Source organism: Dermacentor silvarum, chromosome 7 (genome assembly GCF_013339745.2).
Source record: "Dermacentor silvarum isolate Dsil-2018 chromosome 7, BIME_Dsil_1.4, whole genome shotgun sequence".
Lineage (NCBI taxonomy): Eukaryota > Metazoa > Arthropoda > Arachnida > Ixodida > Ixodidae > Dermacentor > Dermacentor silvarum.
In genome coordinates this window covers 178,003,501-178,024,341 of record NC_051160.1, presented here as the reverse complement: position 1 = coordinate 178,024,341, position 20,841 = coordinate 178,003,501, and the positions used below count along the sequence as shown (strand labels likewise).

At 48.3% G+C, this 20,841-nt stretch overlaps 1 protein-coding gene across 7 annotated transcripts in view; it reads right to left on the bottom strand.

The window, feature by feature from the left end:
• Positions 1-20,841, bottom strand: part of LOC119458726 (NAD-dependent protein deacetylase sirtuin-2) — a 419,041-nt gene that overhangs the window by 372,255 nt on the left and 25,945 nt on the right. For 3 of the 7 annotated variants that reach the window (XM_049671396.1, XM_049671397.1, XM_049671401.1), the window contains exons 3-5: positions 15,917-15,948; positions 14,921-15,026; positions 11,414-11,453 (exon numbers count right to left, since the gene is read on the bottom strand). In XM_049671396.1, coding sequence (XP_049527353.1) covers positions 11,414-11,453; positions 14,921-15,026; positions 15,917-15,948 — 178 coding nt within the window. Of the gene's footprint in view, positions 1-11,413; positions 11,454-14,920; positions 15,027-15,916; positions 15,949-16,128; positions 16,164-20,841 lie in introns of those variants that run through there. The other 4 variants (XM_049671402.1, XM_049671398.1, XM_049671399.1 and 1 more) reach the window with 3 other exon arrangements.

Below are 20,841 nucleotides of genomic sequence, written 5' to 3'. Positions count from 1 at the left end.
ACACTATCGAACATTTTGCAGCACAGGTAGTCGTCTGCACGTAGGAAGTCTTGCCACTCAGCCCTAAAGATGTGCGACAAGCACAACAGTCTGATGGCGAGTGCAAGGCCCTCGTATCCTACTGCCAGCATGGTTGACCACAAAAGTCCAAGATACCACTGCACCTCTCAAGGTACGCCTCTGTGGCAGACGAGCTGTCTGCGACGGTGTTCTGCTGAAAGACGCCCGGATAGTCATCCCATCGCCCCTTGGGCCGGCGGTCTTGACGCTGCTGCACGAAGGTCACCAGGGCATCAACAGGACCAAAGCCCTAGCTTGGGAGTGTGTTTGGTGGCCCGACATCTCAGCAGACATCGCCTCTGTTGTCACCAACTGCGAACAGTGCGCTTCCAACCGCGTGAACTTTGAAGAGCCCCTCGTCTCCGAGGCCCTACCTGGACATCCCTGGGAATTCCTCGGTATGGACTTGTTCAACCTCAACGGCCAGACGTTCATCCTAGTGGTGGACTGAAGGTTTCCCGAGGTGCTGACCCTGAGGAGCACGACAGCTCAAGCAGTCATCGACGCTCTCAAAACCATCTTTGCCCGCCATGGAATCCCGCAAGAAGTCAGGTCAGACAATGGCCCACCGTTCTCACCGCAAGAGTTCGCGGCGTTTGCAGCATCGTACGGCTTTAACCATGTGACCAGCAGTCCACACTACGCTCAATCGAACGAAGAGGCGGAGGAGATGGTGCGTACAATCAAGGACCTGTTTCGCAAGTCAAAGGATCCTCATCTGGCTCTGCTCAGCTATCGGGATACTCCAGGAGTTGACAGCTTTAGTCCAGCCCAGCTGTTGATGGGACGTCAACTCAGAACCAGAGTCCCAAAGCGAGACTCCCAGCTACGTCCCAACTGGCCGCCAAGGAAACATGTTGCCAAGGATGTGGCTTACAAGCGGAAGCAGGCCGACAACTACAATACGGATCATGGAGCTCGAGACCTACCTCCACTCCAAATAGGTCAGCGTGTCTGGGTGCGACCTGATCAAGTGCAGGCCCCGGTCCTCAGTCTGGGGCAAAGACCAAGAAGCTATGTGGTTGAAACGGAGCGAGGTGGCACCCTACAGCGCAACCGGCATCACCTAGTGCCCTTTGCGCCTACTGCCTCTGGAGAGGGACCACCACCACCGCAGCAAATTCCCCGTCAGCACAGCCTGCCAATGTCGCAGAGGTCCCCTTCAGACAGTCTGTGCAACAGTCCCCTGCTGTTAGGGACCGCAGTGATGGTGAAATATGAACACGTTACAGCCGGCATGTTGTTCCGCCGCACTGTTTGAACTTGTGAAACCTTTGATGCGTTTGGCTTCCTGAGTCCCTCCCGTCTGACCTTCAAGGCGTCAAGGGGGGAGCTGTAGAGGTCGCCGCAGTTCAGCCCCTTTTGTTAGGCTGCCACCAGTGTGTGGCGCCCCCTGTAACTTGTGTGTGCTTATATATGTTCAGACCCAATAAAGAGGGAGTTACCCTTTTCGTCTGAGCAAGCGGCGTGTACGTGTCAGTCCGTCTCTGTGTGCCCGTGCCCCCGCGGCACTAACCACGCGACAAGCAGGATAACCCGTTACACAAATCCTACACACACGCAGTTCTGGTTGTGGGCACACATCAGTTCTGTGACCCACCCTTAGACATGTTTTGCAGACTTGCACTGTGTTTCGATACAGATAGCACGTCCTTTCGCCTCCCTCGTAGTACACATATCTTGGTATACTAGGTTTCCGAAGAATACAGTGATGGCACTCTTAGTGTCCTCCAGCATTCGTGCGTGAGCGACTTCCACATTCAGCGTGCGCACTCTGATTTCGATTTAAGGATGTCTGAGGGCGTATGTGGGGTAAGCCTGTGGATTACCCTCCAAACTGCTCCGTCCCCCCAGAGCTGCATACACTTTCACCGCATGGGGTTTTCCAGTTACCTTTAGCGATGTAATCTGGAACAATGTGTCTGCGACTTCCTTTTCTGGGGTCGAGACAATTACAATGTTTAATCCAGGCTTAATGCGTAGCAGAAACTGCTCACCTTGGATCTTTTCATCGCAAGCCCCTACAATAGCACGGGCAATCACGGGAGTTGTAATTGCTCGAAGCGGGAGTTCTTGATGCGGTCTCACAATGACCTTGAAATCGTCCTTGTAAGGGTGGTACAGTCTAATCTCGATAATTCGAACTCGAAGGGGCCTAAAAATTTGTTCGAATTAAAAGAAGTTCGAATTAAAGAAAGGACGTATTTTTCAAGTATTCGAGCACCATAGCACGATGCACGAACGATGCGAGTTGTGAAATATCACGGCGCGCAACCGCCCACCTCGGCCAACGCTCGGTTCCCGATAACGGCAGCAAACGAAACTTCAGGGAGCGGACGGCGCTGGATGGCGACGGGCGTGACGGGCGGGCTAGCGCGGAGACCGTCGAAGGTGAGGGAGGAGGGCGGCAGGGAAGCGGATTTGGCCTCGGCAACTCCACCCCTTTGGTGGCAGTGGCTTCGGTGGCTCCCCTCGCCCTCTCTCTCAGCACCCTCGCAGCTCCCTCACATTCGACTGTCTCCGTGCGCGCCCGCCGGCATGCTGGCCCCGCCGGTACAGCCGGCCAGCACAGATTAGCCCGCTCCCTGAAGTTTCGTTTTCTGCCGTTATCGGGAAGCCAGCGTTTGCCGGCATGGGCAGTTCCGTTGGCCGGACTGGGCCTCCGCCGGTGCATTAAGGGGTCTCTCCTAAGCTTTTGCTTAATGGCGGTGTCGGAGCAATGCCGGTCGCAGGCACCGCTGCGTTATTTGGGGCGCTGCTGAGAGCATTGTCGGTCCACGGTACGTTCAAATTAAACGTCGCAAATCCTTTTGCGTTCGAATTACCGAGCGTTTGCGCTTATTGAAATACACATATCTTTGACGGGACCACAGCTTCAGTTCGAATAAACCGGCAGTTCAAATTAACGAGACTCAATTGTAGTTTCTTCCCATTGCGTCTCGGGTGAAATCTTGGCTTGTCTGCATTCTTCGCAGAGTCGTTCTTCCGGTGCTCCTGCGGATGTTCTCTCCGTTGCATTTTTCTTTCCCTGACGGACACATCCGTGGTCCATCCCTCTTGGGCGTCTTTAATGCGATTGTCGGTCGTATTCTCACCATTGTTGATGGTGGACGGTGCTGGGCTTATCCCTGCTTTGGTGGTCATCGTCTGGTGCAGTCGGATGTCTGTGAAATACTTGCACTCTTCGGTGTTGGAATCATGGCTGGTCGAAGCTCTCCCTGCTGAGCCGCTTTTCACGCAGGAGTTGAGACGCCATCTGAGTCGGCGTCGTGGCGGTGGCAGAGTTGCAGCGGCTGCTGCCGTTCGCTACTCATCGGTAGGCTTACACTGGCTCACTTTTGGAGGAAGCAATCCCTTGGTCGTATTTCCGTGAAGAATGGTCCAAGGGCCAAAATACTGGTCTTCCAGGCTGCCGTTTGACTTCCCAGAATGGATGAGGTGCACTTTTCGTAGGTTCAAAGAACTGGACCACACGAAAAACATAAAAATTGCAGAGCGTGATGCAAGTGCGTCCACACTCCTCGACGCCACCACGCCTTATTACGGCAAGACGTCATAGAACGTGTCTTCGTCATTAGAATGGGTGTCCCCCATTGTTGTTGTTCACAAACAGAACGGAGCCATTCGAACGTGTGTGGATCTGCGCGCACCTAACCAGGCCATTGTCATCGACTACTTCCCGTTGCCTCACACAGAAGACTTGCTGCAGTCTCTGCAAGGTGCTAAATGGTTCTCAAAGTTAGATCTCACCTCGGCCTACCACCAGGTGACACTACATGAAGATAGTCGCGATTTGATGACCTTTATAGCGCACAAAAGCCCTTTCCGCTTCAAGCGAGTATGTTTTGGGCTCACTTCCGCTCCTTCTGTGTTCCAACAACTCAGGCACCAAATCCTCTCCAGCTGTTCGGGTGTCAAGTTTTACATTGACGACATCATCGTTTTCGGCAGCACTCAAAAGGAACATGATGACAACCTGGAAACAGTTCCCAACCGGGTTTCTTCCTTGGGCTTAAAGCTGAATGACAAGTGCGTATTTGATGTCCAAGCACTGTCCTTGATCAGACACAAGATTTCCGCTCAGTGCATATCACCTCTTGAGAAGAACATTCAGCAGGTTGAGACTTTTAACCACCCGTCCACTTCGACCCAACTGCACTCTTTCCTTGGTCTGATTGACTCCAAGTTTGTGCCACACATGGCCCACGTAGCTGAACCACTTCGTCATTTGCTGCATAAAGATGTCCCATTCAACTGGGATGTGGCTACTGAGAACAGTTTCCAGCAGGTGAAAAAGTATCTTCGTGATACGCCCATCACTGTTTGACCCAACCCTTCCTATTGTAGTATCCACAGATGCCTCTGATCACGGGCCTGGTGCTGTCTTGCAATAGACCGACGGAGAAAACACTCGAACAATTCAATTTGCTTCTCATTCTCTCTCTTCAGCTGAGCGCAGGTACTGCACTGGCGAAAAAGAACCTTTGGCTTGTCTATGGGCTTCTGAAAAGTGGCACATCTACCTCTGGGGAAGAAAGTTTACGCTGATCACTGATCATCATGCACTGGCTACCCTTTTGTCTGAAAAGGGCTCTGGGAGGAAACCACTAAGAATAAGTCAGTGGACAGCTCGTCTTCTCAATTACGCATTTACCGTCCAGTATCGCAAAGGCGAACAGAATAAGGTTGCAGATGCCCTTTCTCGCAACCCCCTTGATACCTCTGATCCTTCTTTTGCTTTTGATGAAGAAGTAGTTGCCCTGGTTGAGGCCATGATATCTAAGACTGAAGTACAACAGGGCCATGGCCTGTAACCCATTGCTGACACAAGTTATGGACCATACCATGAATAGCTGGCCTCCAAAGAACTAACTTCCTAAAGAATTGCATCCACACTACGTACTCACCTCAGGAGGTCAGGAACGAACTATCTGTGGTGGATAGTATCCTTCTAAGAGGGGACCAAGTTGTCCTTCCCAGGCAACTACAGAAACAAGTTCTTGCACTTGTGCATGTGGGGCAGCCAGGTATAGTCAGAAAGCAAGACCTATTTCGCAGCACCTACTGGTGGCCAGCTTTTCGCAAACATGTCAAGCAACATGTAAGCGACTGTCAAACTTGCAACAGTGTTGACAAGTCGACCAAGAGTCGACAGGGGCCCATAGAGCCGACCGAATATCTTTCCCAACCCTGGGTGAAGGTGGCTGTAGACATCATGGGCCCATTTCATTTAGCCCCTCAAAACTGTCGGTATTCCATAGTCATGGTAGACTACTACTTTAAGTGGCCTGAGGTGATGTTCACACCATGTGTAACTAGTCAATCTATAATCTGTTTCCTGGCCTCCGTGTTTTCTAGAGAGGGACTGCCTGAGAAAAATTGTTACTCACAATGGGCCCCGGTTCACCTCTGTTGAATTCGAAACATACCTCACTACAGAGGGAATCGAGCATATCCGGTCATCACTTTATTTCCCCCAGTCTAATGGACAGGTTGAATGGTTCAACGGCGTTTTCTAGTCATTCATTCAGTGTGCCCTTCAAGAACGAAGTCCTCTAAAAAGACAGTTCTCGACTACATCGCAACATAACGAACCATTCCTTATACTGCAACTAAGTTGCCTCCGTTTTACTTGTTACGTGGTCGTAAACCTCAAATGCATTTGCATATTGTAGGCTTCTCCGCGCACAGTTTTCACAAGAACCCATACCTCGGGTACCAGGAACTGCGACGTGTTGAACGCTATCAGCATAAAATGCAAGAGGACGCCAATCGAAGACTTCCTGCCTATCACAGTTCCTTTCAACTGGGAGACCATGTCCGTGTGCTGCAGAAAGGGCAAAGAAAAATGGTCTCCCAGTATTCACAAGGTAATTCATTCCAAGGTAGCCCGTAACGCTTATCGTCTGAACGACAGCACTACCTGGCATGCTTCAAAGCTTTCCAACAGCACACTGAAGGGCCCCACAAAACAATCACTAGAACGGTACGATTATTCATTGCCTATACCATGTGGGTTCTTAGTGCCTCACAGGAGACCAACCACCGCGGGTTCGAGCTTAGCGAGCCACAGGGCCGCGTCAGCCGTCGCCTCCAGCACCGCTCGCACGCGAGCTCAGAGGCATCAAGGGGCTACCGAGCGACGCACGCAAAAACACAGTAAAGCCCTGAGTTGACAGAAACCGTTTACTGAAACCGTCGGCACCAGCACTGCACAAACGCCCACATGGAGGGGAGCCAATGGGCACCAGGGCGAAAATACAATAACAGGCGCCTATAGCACGTCGCGGCGAGAGCACAGGCTCAAGCTGGGACACGCCGCTAGGAAAAGTCCCGGCGACGTGAGTTGGCCAAGTCTCGTGAGTTGACCAATGGGTCAACTCACGAGAGCACGGGCAATATCCTTCGGCTTAGGCTTTCGGCAAGTGCGGCTCGGCGGGGTACGACCTCGCGCGAGCACTAATGGCACCGCTCGTCGGCTTAGCGTCAGGAAAAGGATCAGCACAAAGTACGCACTCCCCGCACGGGCAAAGGCACCGTGCGCGAGCTCCCGACCTAGTCGCAAAGGTGTCGGCGGACGAGAGGAAAGCATGAACGTACCGTGCGCTGGTCCCGGAGAGAAGTCAGAGCCACGCTCCGCCGCTAGCAGCCGAACGCGGCCGCCTCGTGACGTCAGCGCCCCGCCCTCAGCGCAACCACCGCGTGCGCAGCACCACCGCGGGAACCGGTTACGCGGAGGACGGGGAAAATCCAGGGGACGGCCTGCGCAATGACGCTGGCGCAACCCTCAATCCCCACAACCATTGCCCCAAACACACACAGTGCCACTCACGCCATCACATATTAGTCTGCCGGAATCTCGATCCACCCAAGATGCACAGCCTCGCAACAAGTAGAGTCATCCAAGTCAGGCCAACGGTCGTCGTCCCTTATGTCATGACCTCAACCCCCCCACCAATCAGCACAGCCTCAACGAGAGCACCAGTGTCCACAGTACCTGGACGACTACGTATAGCTTAATTCTATTTTGCTAAGGGGAGGATAAATGTTGCATATTATATATTACTACTTTGTTCTGTTGCATGGCCCCACAAGATGTATATAAACACCCTTGCTGCAGCCGAGGGTAAGTTGGGCGTGGTGTGGAACTTGTGTGTGCGTGTCATTCCATCGGAGCCACCGACGGTGCTCGGTGCCTCCCTTCGCAAACACTACAGTGCGCTCTGCCAGCGCCGCAAAAATGTTGCTGTGCTGCCCACTGGATGCCTTCACCCCATCGATGTGCCCTCGCATAGATCTCGATTTTCTTGGGCCTTTTCTGACATCGAAATAGGGCAATAAATGGGTCGTCGTCGCGACTGACTACGCGACCCGTAAAGCGATCACCCACAGCTTTCACAACTGAGGTGGTGGATTTCCTTTTACATGACGTCATCCACCATCATGGCGCACCCCAGTAGCTCCTCACTGATTGCGGCCGCACCTTCTTGTCCCATGTCGTTGAAGACCTACTTCGTTCCTGTTCTGCCAAGCACAAGCTTTCTACCACCTACCACCTGCAGACAAATGGACTCGTGGAGCAGCTCAATCGCACGTTGACAGAAATGCTGTCTATGTACGTTTATGATGACCACAGCGATTGGAACAACGCGTTACCATTTGTGACCTTCGCTTACAATTCATCCCGTCACAAGACCACTGGCATTTCTCCCTTTTTTCTTCTATTCGGCCGCCACCCTACTTCGTCCTTTGACACCCAGTGCTTCCTTCCTCAACGAACACTCCCACTACATATGCTCAAGATGTCTTCGCCCGACTCACATGGCGCACTAGGTTGCGGGCTCCTGGCTCACTGAGTGAGATCGCAGGCCGCGCAGAAGATCTGGTACGACAGCCGACATCGGGACGTTCAGTTCCTCCCGACTCCGTTGTCCTCCTAAGGATGCCATGTCGCCGCATCGGCTTGTCTGAAAAGCTGCTGCCGCACTACGCAAGGCCCTACACCAAATCGTGGCAGCTTGGCGATGTTAACTACGAGATCGCTCCGCTGGACTCGTCTGTCCCCACTGACATTGTGCATGTGTCTCTGCTGAAGTCTTACTTTGCCGCGAGTTCACCTCCATTATAACTGGCATCGAGAAGGAGCCTTTACAGGCACAACCAAGAGTGGCGCCAAAGTCAGAAGACGATGATTTGACGTGTCGAGGTGCAATCGGTCTCGACAGCCATCTTGTTTGTATATCGTTTCCTTTCCTGTAAACAGTGCAAATAAATCTTTATATCTGACTTCCGCAATGTAACAATATCATACCTGTTATGTAGAGGTTCAGTTTTGCAGCGCCTGCTCCAAAACTCTAATGTACGAAAATTTGCCTATATTGACCCTTTTCGTGCCGATCCCGAGGGCGCTGCCATGTTTGATCACGTGGTGACGCGTCCATTGCTTGCCTCAACTGCCTCAGAGAACATGCAAAAGCACTTTCGGAGCTGGTTAAGCTATTTCGAAATGGTGCGAGCAGCGTATATGGTGCTTGTTTGAAAAGTGGGGCTAAATATGTATTCCAAGCTATCCAAAGTTTTGCTCATGATTTTAATCTGGATTAGTGCGTTTTGCTCTTGTTCTTTATTTGGAAAATATATTGAAGGGGGAACTTGTCACGTCTCTGACTCAGTAAAGTTCCTTAGTGCCGGTCACTATCTGATTATTTTCTGCCTAATGGCTCGCGGTAGTGCTCAGCTCCGATAAATTTGTTCTTGTTGCGCACAAGGCTTGAAACGCAGCTGTTTTTTTTTTGTACCTTGTTTTTTTATTCACCTTGTAGCAAAGATGTATTAATGCTAATAACTCGCTTACTCTTGTGGACCGTCACGAAACATCCAGCTTCGACCATTCATGTGCTATCGGTGTAGTCAGTCATTTATTGTGCGTATACAGGGCGCATATATATTAAAGTGTGCGCCATTCACTTATTCTTGACACGATGGTGAAAGAGTGGGCGTAAGTTTCCGTGCCAGTTGGTGTAGATGTGTGTAGATATTGCGCGCGAAACCTACTATGACAGGAAGTGGCGCTACTCCCTTTATCATTGTTTAACTAGTACTCACTCTTGCCAATGTACCGGGGCTGAAGTCCTTTCTTTGAAGGCTAGTGATACAATGCTGACAGATTAGCAAATTTCTGTATGCTCGAGGAAAGCCGTACATTACGCAGCAGGCAAGCCGTGTAATGATTCCACTTCTCTTGTATTGCATACTGAATTAGGTCTTCATGGTACATTGATGACATTCCAGTGCTTTGTTTTAGTCGTCGTCTGCTGACATAACTACAGTAAAAGCTCGATGATACGAATCTCATGGGATCACGAAAAATATTCGTATTAGCCGAAATTCGTATCATCGAAACACAATTAAAACTACTGTCGAATCTCGATAATTCGAACTCGAAGGGGCCCAAAAATTTGTTCGAATTAAAAGGACGTATTTTTTAAGTATTCGTGCACCATAGCACGATGCACAAACGGTGCGAGTCATGAAATATCGCGGCGCGCAAGCGCATAGCAAGCGCGGGCCACGAAACTGCCCACGCCGGCTAACGGTCGCTTCCCAATAACGACAGAAAACGAAGCTTCAGGGAGCGAACGGGCGGCGCCGGCACACGGGTGCACGCGGAGACCGTCGAAGGTGAGGGAGGAGGGCGGCAGGGAAGCGGATTTGGCCGCGTCAACTCCGCCGCTTCGGTGGCTCCCCTCGCCCTCCCTCTCAACTCCCTCGTAGCTCTCTCACCTTCGACTCCGTGCGCACATCTCCGTGCGCGCCCGCCGCCGTGCTGGCGGCAGCTTATTTTAGCCTCCCCCTGAAGTTTCGTTTTCTGCCGTTATCGGGAAGCGAGCGTTTGCGGGCGTGGCAGTTTCGTTGGCCTGACTGTGCCTCCGCCGCTGCTTCCCTCTGCGCTGCTGCTGCAGCGTGTAAGGTCAACATGTGACTAGAAAATTGAGGACAAGGGTTCACTGCCATTTTATCCGCGTGGCTGAGACGTCGGCACTAGTGTGTGCTAGAATACGGTTGTCTAGAACACTCTAGTCGGCACGTACATGCTTGTTCCGGCGCGATGCAGAAATGGCAACCTTGCAATTTGAGAGAGAAGGAAATTCCCGCCGCGGGTTCTTTTCTTTTTTTTTTCCCCGTTCCTTCGCACGCGGCATTGAGGGGTCTCTCCTGAGCTTTTGCTCTATGGCGGTGTCGGAGCAATGCCGGTCGGAGGCGCCGCCGCGCGATTTGGCGCGCTGCTAAGAGCATTGTCGGTGCGCGGTATGTTCGAAATGAGCGTGTTCGAATTCGCTTGCTTCGCGTTAACGTTGAACGAAAGCACGTTTTTCATGATAGTCTCACTGTGCAACAATTGTGCTCAGTGTTGACGTTGTGAGGCCTAGCTCCTTAGCCAACTCCGTCCGCTTCCTCTTGGGATCCTCATCGACCTCTCGAAGAATGTCTAATTTCTGTGCTTCCGCTTGCGAGACATAGCTCGCTGCGACTAGGCAAAATGGCGCCAACACGAAGAACGCGGCCCGAAGCGCAGCAGCCACTCCATCTGACGGCTCGCAGAAAAGGAGGAAAAGTACAAAAGCACCAAAAGCGCCACCGCTTCAAACTCTTCGCGCCCAGTCGCGGAGTCCGCGCTGTCCGGCGCCGCACCTCCGCACCAAAAGAGAAGGAGAGAAAGCGCGTGACTGCGCGCTGTTCTCTTTCGCAGCCGTCGGTGGGGCGGCGTTTATTCGTATCAACCAACGCAGGCTGAAAATCAATTCGTAACAACCGTTCTCTAGCACGTTGCAAAGTAATGGGGCTCGGCCGGGACCACAGAAAAATTCGTATCATCCGGAAATTTGTATTAGCCGTAATCGTATCATCGAGCTTTTACTGTATTTATTTATTGCTCTGTGCCCCCCTCCCTCATTGCTTCTTCGGAGATGTACTGTAAATAACATAAATGCTTTGTTCCATGCAACACTACAAAACTTCTTGGAGTATCTTCCATCACAGCCTTTTGCCAGCAGTTATGTGAAACTGCTCTCTATTTAGGCTCAGTTGTAAATGAATAGTTTCAATCCCTAAAAATGAACCAACGGTGCTATATGGCTGTTATGTTGTTTTAGGTCATTTTTCTTTTTCATGCCCTTTCCTTTGCAGGTTTTTCACGCACATGTTTGCACGAACATGTGTGACCACGATGACCACAAAATGCGCCAAGTGATACAACTCAATGACTAAACATCTTCTGTCGCTTCCACAGCATAGAAGGCCAAGTATGAAATGGAGTGGCAAAGCCTGCTGAATAAAACCCGATGCAACTCACAGAGATCGCCCGGCTGCTCAGCTTTGTCCTCCTCTTCCTCCTGCAGAAGAGGAAAGTAAACTATCATTCTCCAAGGGTCTTTAAAAGTATGCAAGCCTTATCTCATGCGAGAACGTCTACCCACGCTACAACAGCACTAGAGAAAAGACCCGTCGCGGTGGCTTAGTCAGCTAAGGCGTTGCGCTGCTGAGAATGAGATCGCGGGATCAAATCCCGGCCACGGTGGCCACATTTCGATGGAGGTGAAATGCAAAAACGCCCATGTGCTTGTGTTGTAGTGCACGTTAAAGAACTCCAGGTGGTCAAAATTAATCCGGAGCCCTCCACTACGGCGTGCCTCATAATCACAAGTGGTTTTGGCACGTAAAACCCCAGAAAGAACTGGAGAAAAGACAAGGCCCACATTACTCTCCAGAAGGAAAGAAGAAAACTGAGCACAATTCAGCAGATTCCTTCAGTTACGAGCTGGGAACATGCGACGTCACGCTGCTGTGGGCTGTTGCAATACGCACACACATGGGACCATCGTCCCCGATGCAGCCAACTAATTATGCTAATAAATGAACAAAATCAGCTGCTGGCACTAGCACCGTGTCTGACCTGCTCTGGTATGTCCACTTATGCATTTACACTGCTTAGAAAGAAAACAAGCCAGGTGTACTGTTTTGTCCCTTAGCCATTCATCTGCTTAAAACGATGTGTAATACGCCAATGCTCAGCTACAAGGTTTTATCATCAACAAAACGTGCTACGTGTTTTGCTCTCAAACTGATACTGTTTATAAACGTCAGCAGAACAGTATTGCTACTGCCAGCGGTAATGTGGGCAGCAGCGCAATAAATTTCCATGCGAATACCCCATCCCCCGTTTCGAGTTAGCATCGCGCGGCCGTACAGAATAAGCATGACAACGATTACTCTGTGCTGTTCACTATCATCTGCTCCATCATGAATAAGTGCGATGCCCTGTCTGCGCTGACCAACACGTGTAATGCAGATACTGTTGTTTTAGTCGAGACCTGGCTTTCAGATAAAATTGAAAATTCAGAACTTGTTGCGTGCAGTAAGGCTTACAATATTTATAGAAATGACCGAATAGGACGATGTGGCGATAACAAAGACGTGATATTTGCCGCTTGCTATCGACCACCCTAAAGTACATCCACATTTTGCAATGAACTATCTGACTGCCTTAACCAAATCATTGTTGAATATCCAAAAGCACCAATATTCTTGCTCGGTGATTTCAATTTTCCTGGCATTGACTGGGCTGTTGACTTGCCATCAGTGACTCTATCCTCATCCCAATGTTCAGCCTTTCTTGATATATGTTCGACCTTTGGCCTCACCCAGTTAGTTAAAGAGCCTACCCATGTCACTGCAATTTCTGCCAACACCCTTGACCTCGTCTTCACCACATCTCCTGATTAAATTTCTTCATTATCAATTATACCTGGCTTAAGCGATCATTCCGTGATTCATTTTCAATCCCCTTATGCTCGCCCCAGCGTCTAAAATACTGTAAAAAGATTCACGACTATAGTAGAGCAGATTTTTCCTCGATCAATGAGTTACAAAGTTTTGCCGATTTCGTTTTTCCACAGTTCTGGGAAAGGTCTAACACAGAAAGTGAATGGACCCGGCTAAAGCTTAAGGATCGGACGACTGAAAATGTCTCGTCTTTTCGTCTTTCAGACCCTGTTGCTGACAACCGCCGGATTATTATCGTCACCAACTTGGATGGTTCATCTGGACTGTTCTTCAGCGTCATTGTGCAGTGCTTCACGTTTTTTCGTCGGTGCACAGCATGACTTGCTTATGGATCCGCACTTCATTGGTAGAGTGACGTCATCAACGAAAGCCATTATAAAAGCAGATCGGAGCCAAGAACTTGACAGTGGGCCCGGCGAAAGCTTAAGGATCGGACGACTGAAAATGTCTCGTCTTTTCGTCTTTCAGGTTAGTTATAACATATCCTATAAAGGCGATAATCGTTTTCTGGTTGCATTGCCGTGCCCACGACAGTTATTACTCATTATGAATGATTGCTTTGATGTTTGTAAGCTATCGTTGTGCGGGGATATTGAAGAAAATCCTGGTCCGTCTGTTAATGAGATGTTTGAAAAGCTTTTGGAGGGTCAGAAGAATATTAAGGATGAATTGGCAGAGGTCAAGAAGAGGCTTGAAGAAACTGAAAAGAATATGAATATCTTCTTTGAGAGGATGAGCATGGTTGAAAAAAGAGTGAATGAAATATCCGTGAAGGCTTATACCATTGACAAGGTAACCGAACGCGTTTTTAGCATTGAGAAAACTTTAAAAATGCATGAAACAAAACTGGTGGAATTGGAAGACCGCAGTAGAAGGAATAATCTCCTCGTTTTTGGCATTAAAGAAAACAAGAATGAGACAGAGTCTGAGTTGCGCAATAAGGTCCTTAAAGAGGTTTTCGAGGAAATTCTTGGTGTGAAATGCTCCTCTGTAGCTAGAATACACCGCCTTGGTAAGGCTTCAAGGGACCGTCCAGTTATACTTTATTTTCAAGATTATTTTGAAAAACAGGCCGTGTTTCATATGTGCGGAAAATTGAAAGGTACGCGCATAATTCTGCAGAATGATTATTCTGCTGATACATTAAGACGGCGGAAACAACTTTGGAAGAGTGCAGAGGCTGAGAGGCTATCAGGTAAACGGGTGTCATTGATAAACGAAAGACTGCGCATTGATAACCAGTACTTTGTGTGTGACGATGCGACTGTCTGTAAGTATCCTGATAAAGCAGCAAAAGTTGCATAGCTCAAGGAAGCAACAGAACACGAGTTGCGCATGCTTTCGTTTAATGCCAGAAGTGTAGTAAATAAAACAGATAAAATTGAAGCTCTGCTTTCATCCTACAGCCCACACTTGACAATTTTGACCGAAATGACGGTATTAGGGACGACGAAATCATTCCTCCCGGGTATAAGATATATCGGCGTGATCGTGCATCATGTGTGTGGCTATAATAGCCAAATCACATATTAACGTAAAAGTACTGTCTCAAATAAGCGAGCACAAAAGTGTTTCCTTGAATGGTGTTTCATTTATTTTTTGTGCTGTATATCGCGCCCCTGATTCCGAATTATCTTTTCTGCTTAAGTTGTACGACAAATGGCTATCACTAAATTCGAAGAACGTAATCATGTCTGGTGATTTCAACTTACCTGGAATTGATTGGAGCAAACTTGCGTACGGTCATTGTGATCACGGTGATGTATTGTTAGATCTTATGTTAGCATTAAATCTAGACCAAGTTGTTAACGAGTGCACACATTCAAATGCTGTCTTAGATTTATTGTTTATCGGACAGCACTTTTCGTCCGGAGAAATAAGAGTGGAATCTAGTGTTTCCGATCACAGCCTGCTTTCTTTTTGTTGGGATGCTAACTCTGTTATTGCTGCTACTGATAAACGAGTTGCTTATGTTAAAGACTATGCACGTTGCAATGATAATGATATGATTGATTACCTTGGAGCTGCACTTGAAAATGAAACCAATAGTGACATTGAAAGCATGTGGACTCGTCTTAAGGATGCTGTCGAATACTGTCTTGAGCATTTTGTTCCAACCAGAGCTGTGCGCACAAGACATAAAAATCCTTGGGTTACCAGACAGGTCATGCACTTAAAGCGTAAACTAAAGCGCCTGCGCAAACATGGGCATATATCACCCTAACCATGGAATTACAGGCCTGTGTCCATTACTTCCTCTTGTTGTAAATTGTTGGAGCATATTGTTGCAAGGGAAATTAGAATGTATCTTACAGAGAACAACATTTTGTCACCTTATCAGGATGGGTTCCGGGTAGGTATGTCTACAATAACACAATTAGTAACAACGGCTCACAATATTTCAATGGGTCTTGATAAAGGTGGCCAGGTTGATATGCTATTTCTTGACTTTTGTAAGGCCTTTGATAAAGTGTCACATTCCAAACTTTTGCTCAAACTTGAACTAATTGGTCTTCCAGAATACATTATTAATTGGATTGCATCTTACTTGAAAAACAGAGAACAATTTGTTGATATTAAGGGTTGCCATTCTCGAGTGCTTCCTGTTAACTCTGGTGTGCCGCAAGGCAGTGTATTGGGACCTTTGCTATTTTTAATTTATATTATTGACTTAACAGAGGACATTTCATCATCAGTGTCGGTAAGGTTGTTCGCAGATGACTGTATTATTTTTAAGCAAGTAACTTCTACCAATGAGCACGATTTGCTCCAATAGTCCATTGATAATATAAGTTCTTGGTGCCATTCTTGGGATATGCAGTTAAATGTAGAGAAAACAGTTTTGCTAAGAGTCACTAGAAAAAAGACCCCCAGCTTATTTGAGTACTGCTCCAGCAATACTCCCATTCAAACTGTTGACAGTTACAAGTATCTTGGAGTTACTTTTACTAATAAATTAGCCTGGTCTAAACATATATCTGAGATATGGCATTTAAGAAGTTGTGCTTCTTACGCAGAAAGCTCCTCCTCATGTGCGCTTGCTCGCTGTAAACACATATGTACAGTCAAAATTAGAATACGCGTCCCAAATTTGGGACCTACACACGATAAAAGATAATAATCAGCTCGAAATGATTCAGCGTAAGGCCACCAGATTTATCTTTAATAAATATAGATCTGATTCCCCAAGTGAAATAATGAAGAAAAACAAGATTTTTTCCTTACATTCTAGAAGGAAATTCCATCGCATAAAATTTCTTCATAATATAATGACTGGTTACACGAAGTTAACTGATCTTCCATACCTTCGCCCTGTAACAACAAGGCAAACAAGACACACTAGAGCTCATTTTTTGCAACCAATTTTCGCTAGAACTAAAGCATTCCAAAACAGCTATTTTCCGAGAACTGTAAAGGACTGGAATATACTTCCAGAATCAGTAATAATGTCGCCAAATTTCGTTTATTCTCTGGAGGAGCACATTTTATGTTAGTTGTGAGGTTTTTTTTCCTGCTGATGTTGGGTTTAACTACGTGATAATGAGTTATTACTTAATATGTATTTATTGTAGCTTTTTTCTGTCCTTGATGCTTTGTATATATAGAGTATTGTTATCTATTACTTGAATATTGTATCATTGTATGTATCATTTTATCATTGTCTTTATTATCATGTATCTGCCCCTCCTGCTTGGGCCAAGTTGGCCTGCAGTATTTTCAAATAAATAAATAAATAAATAAATAAATAAATAAATAAATAAGTAAAACTGGCTCCTTTTCAAAAACAAGGTTGAAACACTAATTGAAAAATATATTCCGACTCGCCTATTATCTCGATGCAATCGGGCTCCTTGGTTTAACTTGTGTTTAAAACGGCTTCTTAACAAGAAAAAACCCATTTTTTAACGCTTCAAGCTGTCTGGGGAAACCAAAGCAAAAGCTGCCTACGTAGTCATCGCATCTGAATATAAAATGGCCATCCGCTCAGTCAAGAGTTACTTTTTTTCTGAAACGCTACCACATCTGCTCACAACTAATCCTAAGAAGTTTTGGAACGTTATTAACATACATAAAAACCTAAAGAAATTGTTCTGAAAACTGACGCTGGATTTCCTGTCCCCTGTGAGCTTTGCTCAACGGCTTTTAACAACTCATTTTCGCTATCTTCTTCTGATGCTCTAATAGATACAAGTATGGCTTTTTGGGCTAGTTGGTTAGGTTGAAAGATTGAAACACTCAGTTGAAACTTAGCGCTCGTCCTGTTCTCTCGTTCTCGTCCGTGTCTTCTAGCGCTATGACCACCTCTGATCTAATAGATACTTCACCATCCACACGTGCCTTTCCGTGCCTAAAGATGGAGCCAATTTCGATCGACGTTGATGGCATATACAATTTGATTAAAAAAGCTAAACTTTCCTCATTGGGAGGTGTTGATAACAAATTACAAATTCCTGAAGAGTACTGTAGCGTATTCATCTGCTTTCTTGTCATATATCTTTACTCAGTCTTTGCAGAGTTCAACACTTCTGGATGACGGGAAGACGATGAAGGTGATTCCAGTCCACAAGTCTGGTGATATACATAACCCCTTAAACTACCCATGCAATTCCATGCAAGTTATTAGAGCTGCAGCGAAGAAGAGAGACGCTAGTGGGTTCAGCGCTACTGGTTCAAAACGCTAGTGGGTCGAGCGCTCTTGATCGGAAACGGCTCTCAGGCTTGAAAGCTATTACTGCGCTGACCGTTGACATTGCGCTGTTCCAAGCTCTACCGAATAAACACCTTTAGAATTGGTGGATTGTGCTGGGTAACCTCAGACAATCATCCTGGAACTCCGATCCTGTACCCTACCATCTACCATGCCCCAAGACGCCTCCGAACAAACGCCTCATCCCGCGCCAACTGTGTGTCCCTAGTACCTCGTCACCGCGACCCTCCTATCTACACAGGAGCGGACGACACTGACGTGGATGAATGGCTCACGGCGTATGACAGGGTAAGCGCCCATAAAAAGTGGGACGAAGTGCACAAACTGCGCTATGTTCTGTTCTACCTCGCTGGTGTGGCCAGCCTGTGGTATAATAACCATGAAGCAGAGTTCCAGACATGGTCCGAATTTAAGGTTTCTCTCGCCGATGTATTTGGTCGCCCTGCTGTTCGCAAGATGCGGCATCTTTGCTGATGATGCGGCATCTTTGCTGACATCTCCTCCCATTTTGCGCCACTACGACCCAACGGCACCCACTGAGGTACACACGGATGCCAGCGGTGTTGGCCTCGGCGCTGTCCTAGCGCTGCGCAAACAAGGGTTTCCTGAGTATGTTGTGGCATATGCAAGCCGTACGCTTACTAAGGCCGAGACCAATTAGTACACCGTCACAGAAAAAGAATGCCTGGCGATCATATGGGCACCGTCACAGAAAAAGAATGCCTGGCGATCATATGGGCACTTACTAAGTTCCGGCCCTATTTGTATGGTCGCCAATTTGATGTCGTCATGGACCACCATGCATTATGCTGGCTGTCGTCATTGAAGGATCCCTCAGGCCGTCTCGCCCGCTGGGCACTTCGGTTGCAGGATTACGATATCCGCGTACTGTACCGCAACGGACGCCAGCATGCTGACACTGACGCCCTCTCACGTTCGCCCTTTCCTGACGACAATGCATGCTGCTCACTATCCCAGCTTGACGTTTCTTTCATCGACATCGGGACCATCACTTCCGAGCAGCGCAAGGACCCCTGGATTGCCTCCATCATAGACTTCCTTGCTGATCCGTCATCGCAGCCAACCACTCGTGCATTGCGCCGTCAAGCTCGCCATTTCGCCATTCGCGGCGACCTGCTTCACCGATGCAATTACAACTCTGACGGCCGCCAGTGGTTATTAGTAGTACCTCGAAACCTCCGTTCTCAGATCTACGCATCGTTCCACTCTGATCCACAGTGTGCACACTCGGGACTTTTCAAAACCTATCAGCGCCTCCGACAACGCTACTACTGGCGAGGAATGTACAACTACGTTCGACAGTTCGTTCGCCCATGTCCCGACTGCCAGCGCAGGAAATCTTCACCCCAGCTCTCACCAGCTGGTCTGCAGCCTCTACCGTGCCCTAACCGGCCGTTCGGCCGCGTTGGAATCGATCTGTATGGACCACTTCCTTTGATATCAGCTGGTAACCACTGGGCCATTGTTGCAGTCGATCACCTCACACGATACGCCGAAACGGCCGCCCTTCCGGCAGCTACAGCACGCGATGTTGCCACATTCCTGCTTCGCCGATTCATTCTGTGGCATAGTCCGCCTCAATAACTGCTCAGCGATCACAGACGCGTTTTCCTGTCGGAAGTAGTTGAAGCCATTTTCAAAGAGTGCCACGCTGTTCATCGTACAACTAAGGCGTACCACCCTCAAACAAATGGCCTCACGGAGCGCTTCAACCGTACGCTCGGTGATATGCTTTCAATGTACGTCGCCTTTCAATGTACCACACGAACTGGGACGCCATCCTACCCTTCGTCATCCACGCGTATAACACCGCTACACAGACCACCACTGGGTTTTCACCCTATTTCTTACTGTATGGTCGGCACCCTTCGCACACCATCGACACAATTCTGCCGTACCGGCCGGATGCATCCGAGTTCGTGCCTATTTCTGCCACACTCAGACATGCAGAAGAGTGCTGCGACCTCGCTCGGGCCTTTACTACTGAAGATCAAGAGCGCCAGAGGAGCGCTCGCGGTGACGCCGCTTTCCCAGCCACCTTCGATCCGGGAGCGCTCGTGTGGCTCTCAGTCCCTCTCACTGCCCCTGGCCTCTCATCAAAACTGGTTCCGAAGTATGAAGGCCCTTATCGTGTCATCGAATGCACATCTCCTGTGAAATATGTAATAGAACCAGTAGAGCCATCTTCAGACATGTGCCGCAGTGGACGAGACATTGTCCATGTCGACCGTCTAAAGCCTTATTTCGACCCGCTCATCGTGACGAACTGTGAGGTCGCCGGACGGTTCCCTTATCGCTCCCGGGGGTGATGGTAGCGAAGAAGAGAGACGCTAGTGGGATCAGCGCTACTGGTTCAAAACGCTAGTGGGTCGAGTGCTCTTGATCGGCAACGGCTCTCGTGCTTGAAAGCTGTTGCTGTGCTGACCGTTGACGTTGCGCTGCTCCAAGCTCTACCGAATAAACACTTTTAGAGAGCACATAATCTACTGCAACCTGATTAGTTTTCTCAAGTCTAATAACTTTTTGGCGTCACAGCAGCATGGTTTTCGTAAAAATTATTTGTTTGAGACTCAATTATTAACCTTTACTAATGATTTGTCTTCTGCTTTAAAATAATAATTTGTCTTCTGCTTTATATCGAGCTTCAGTTATTGACTGCATCTTCCTTGACTTCGCGAAAGCTTTCTATACCGTCTCACATTGACTACTATTACTGAAACTTAGCGCACTCCATCTTGATTGTAGCTTGGTTAAATGGACTGAATGTTTCTTGCAGAATAGAACACAGTACGTTTCTGTTAAAGGGTCCCTAAACTACCTCAGATATTTTTTGAACATTTCAAGTAAACGCACGCATCGAATTCAGAATGCCGTCATGATCAACAATGCCAAACGCTGCTGCGCTACGCGCCACGGTCGCACCACAAATTTAAAAAAACAATGCCGTCCTCCTCTCCTGGCCTTTCCGGTATCCCCAGCGGTCGTCACGATGTCAGCTGGGTGCATCAGGTGATGTTAACAGCGAAAATGATGTCCATTGGTAAAACAAGAACCTACGACTTCCGGTTTGTCTGCTAGCAGATACGCGCGCTCCCTGCTCTTCCTCGTCGTGTTGCTCGCTTGTGCGCTTTTGCGAATCTTATAGTTACAGCCCGCAACACAAGTGCCAAATAAGTAACGTTCCAACACAGTTGTGCTTAGCGGTCTGA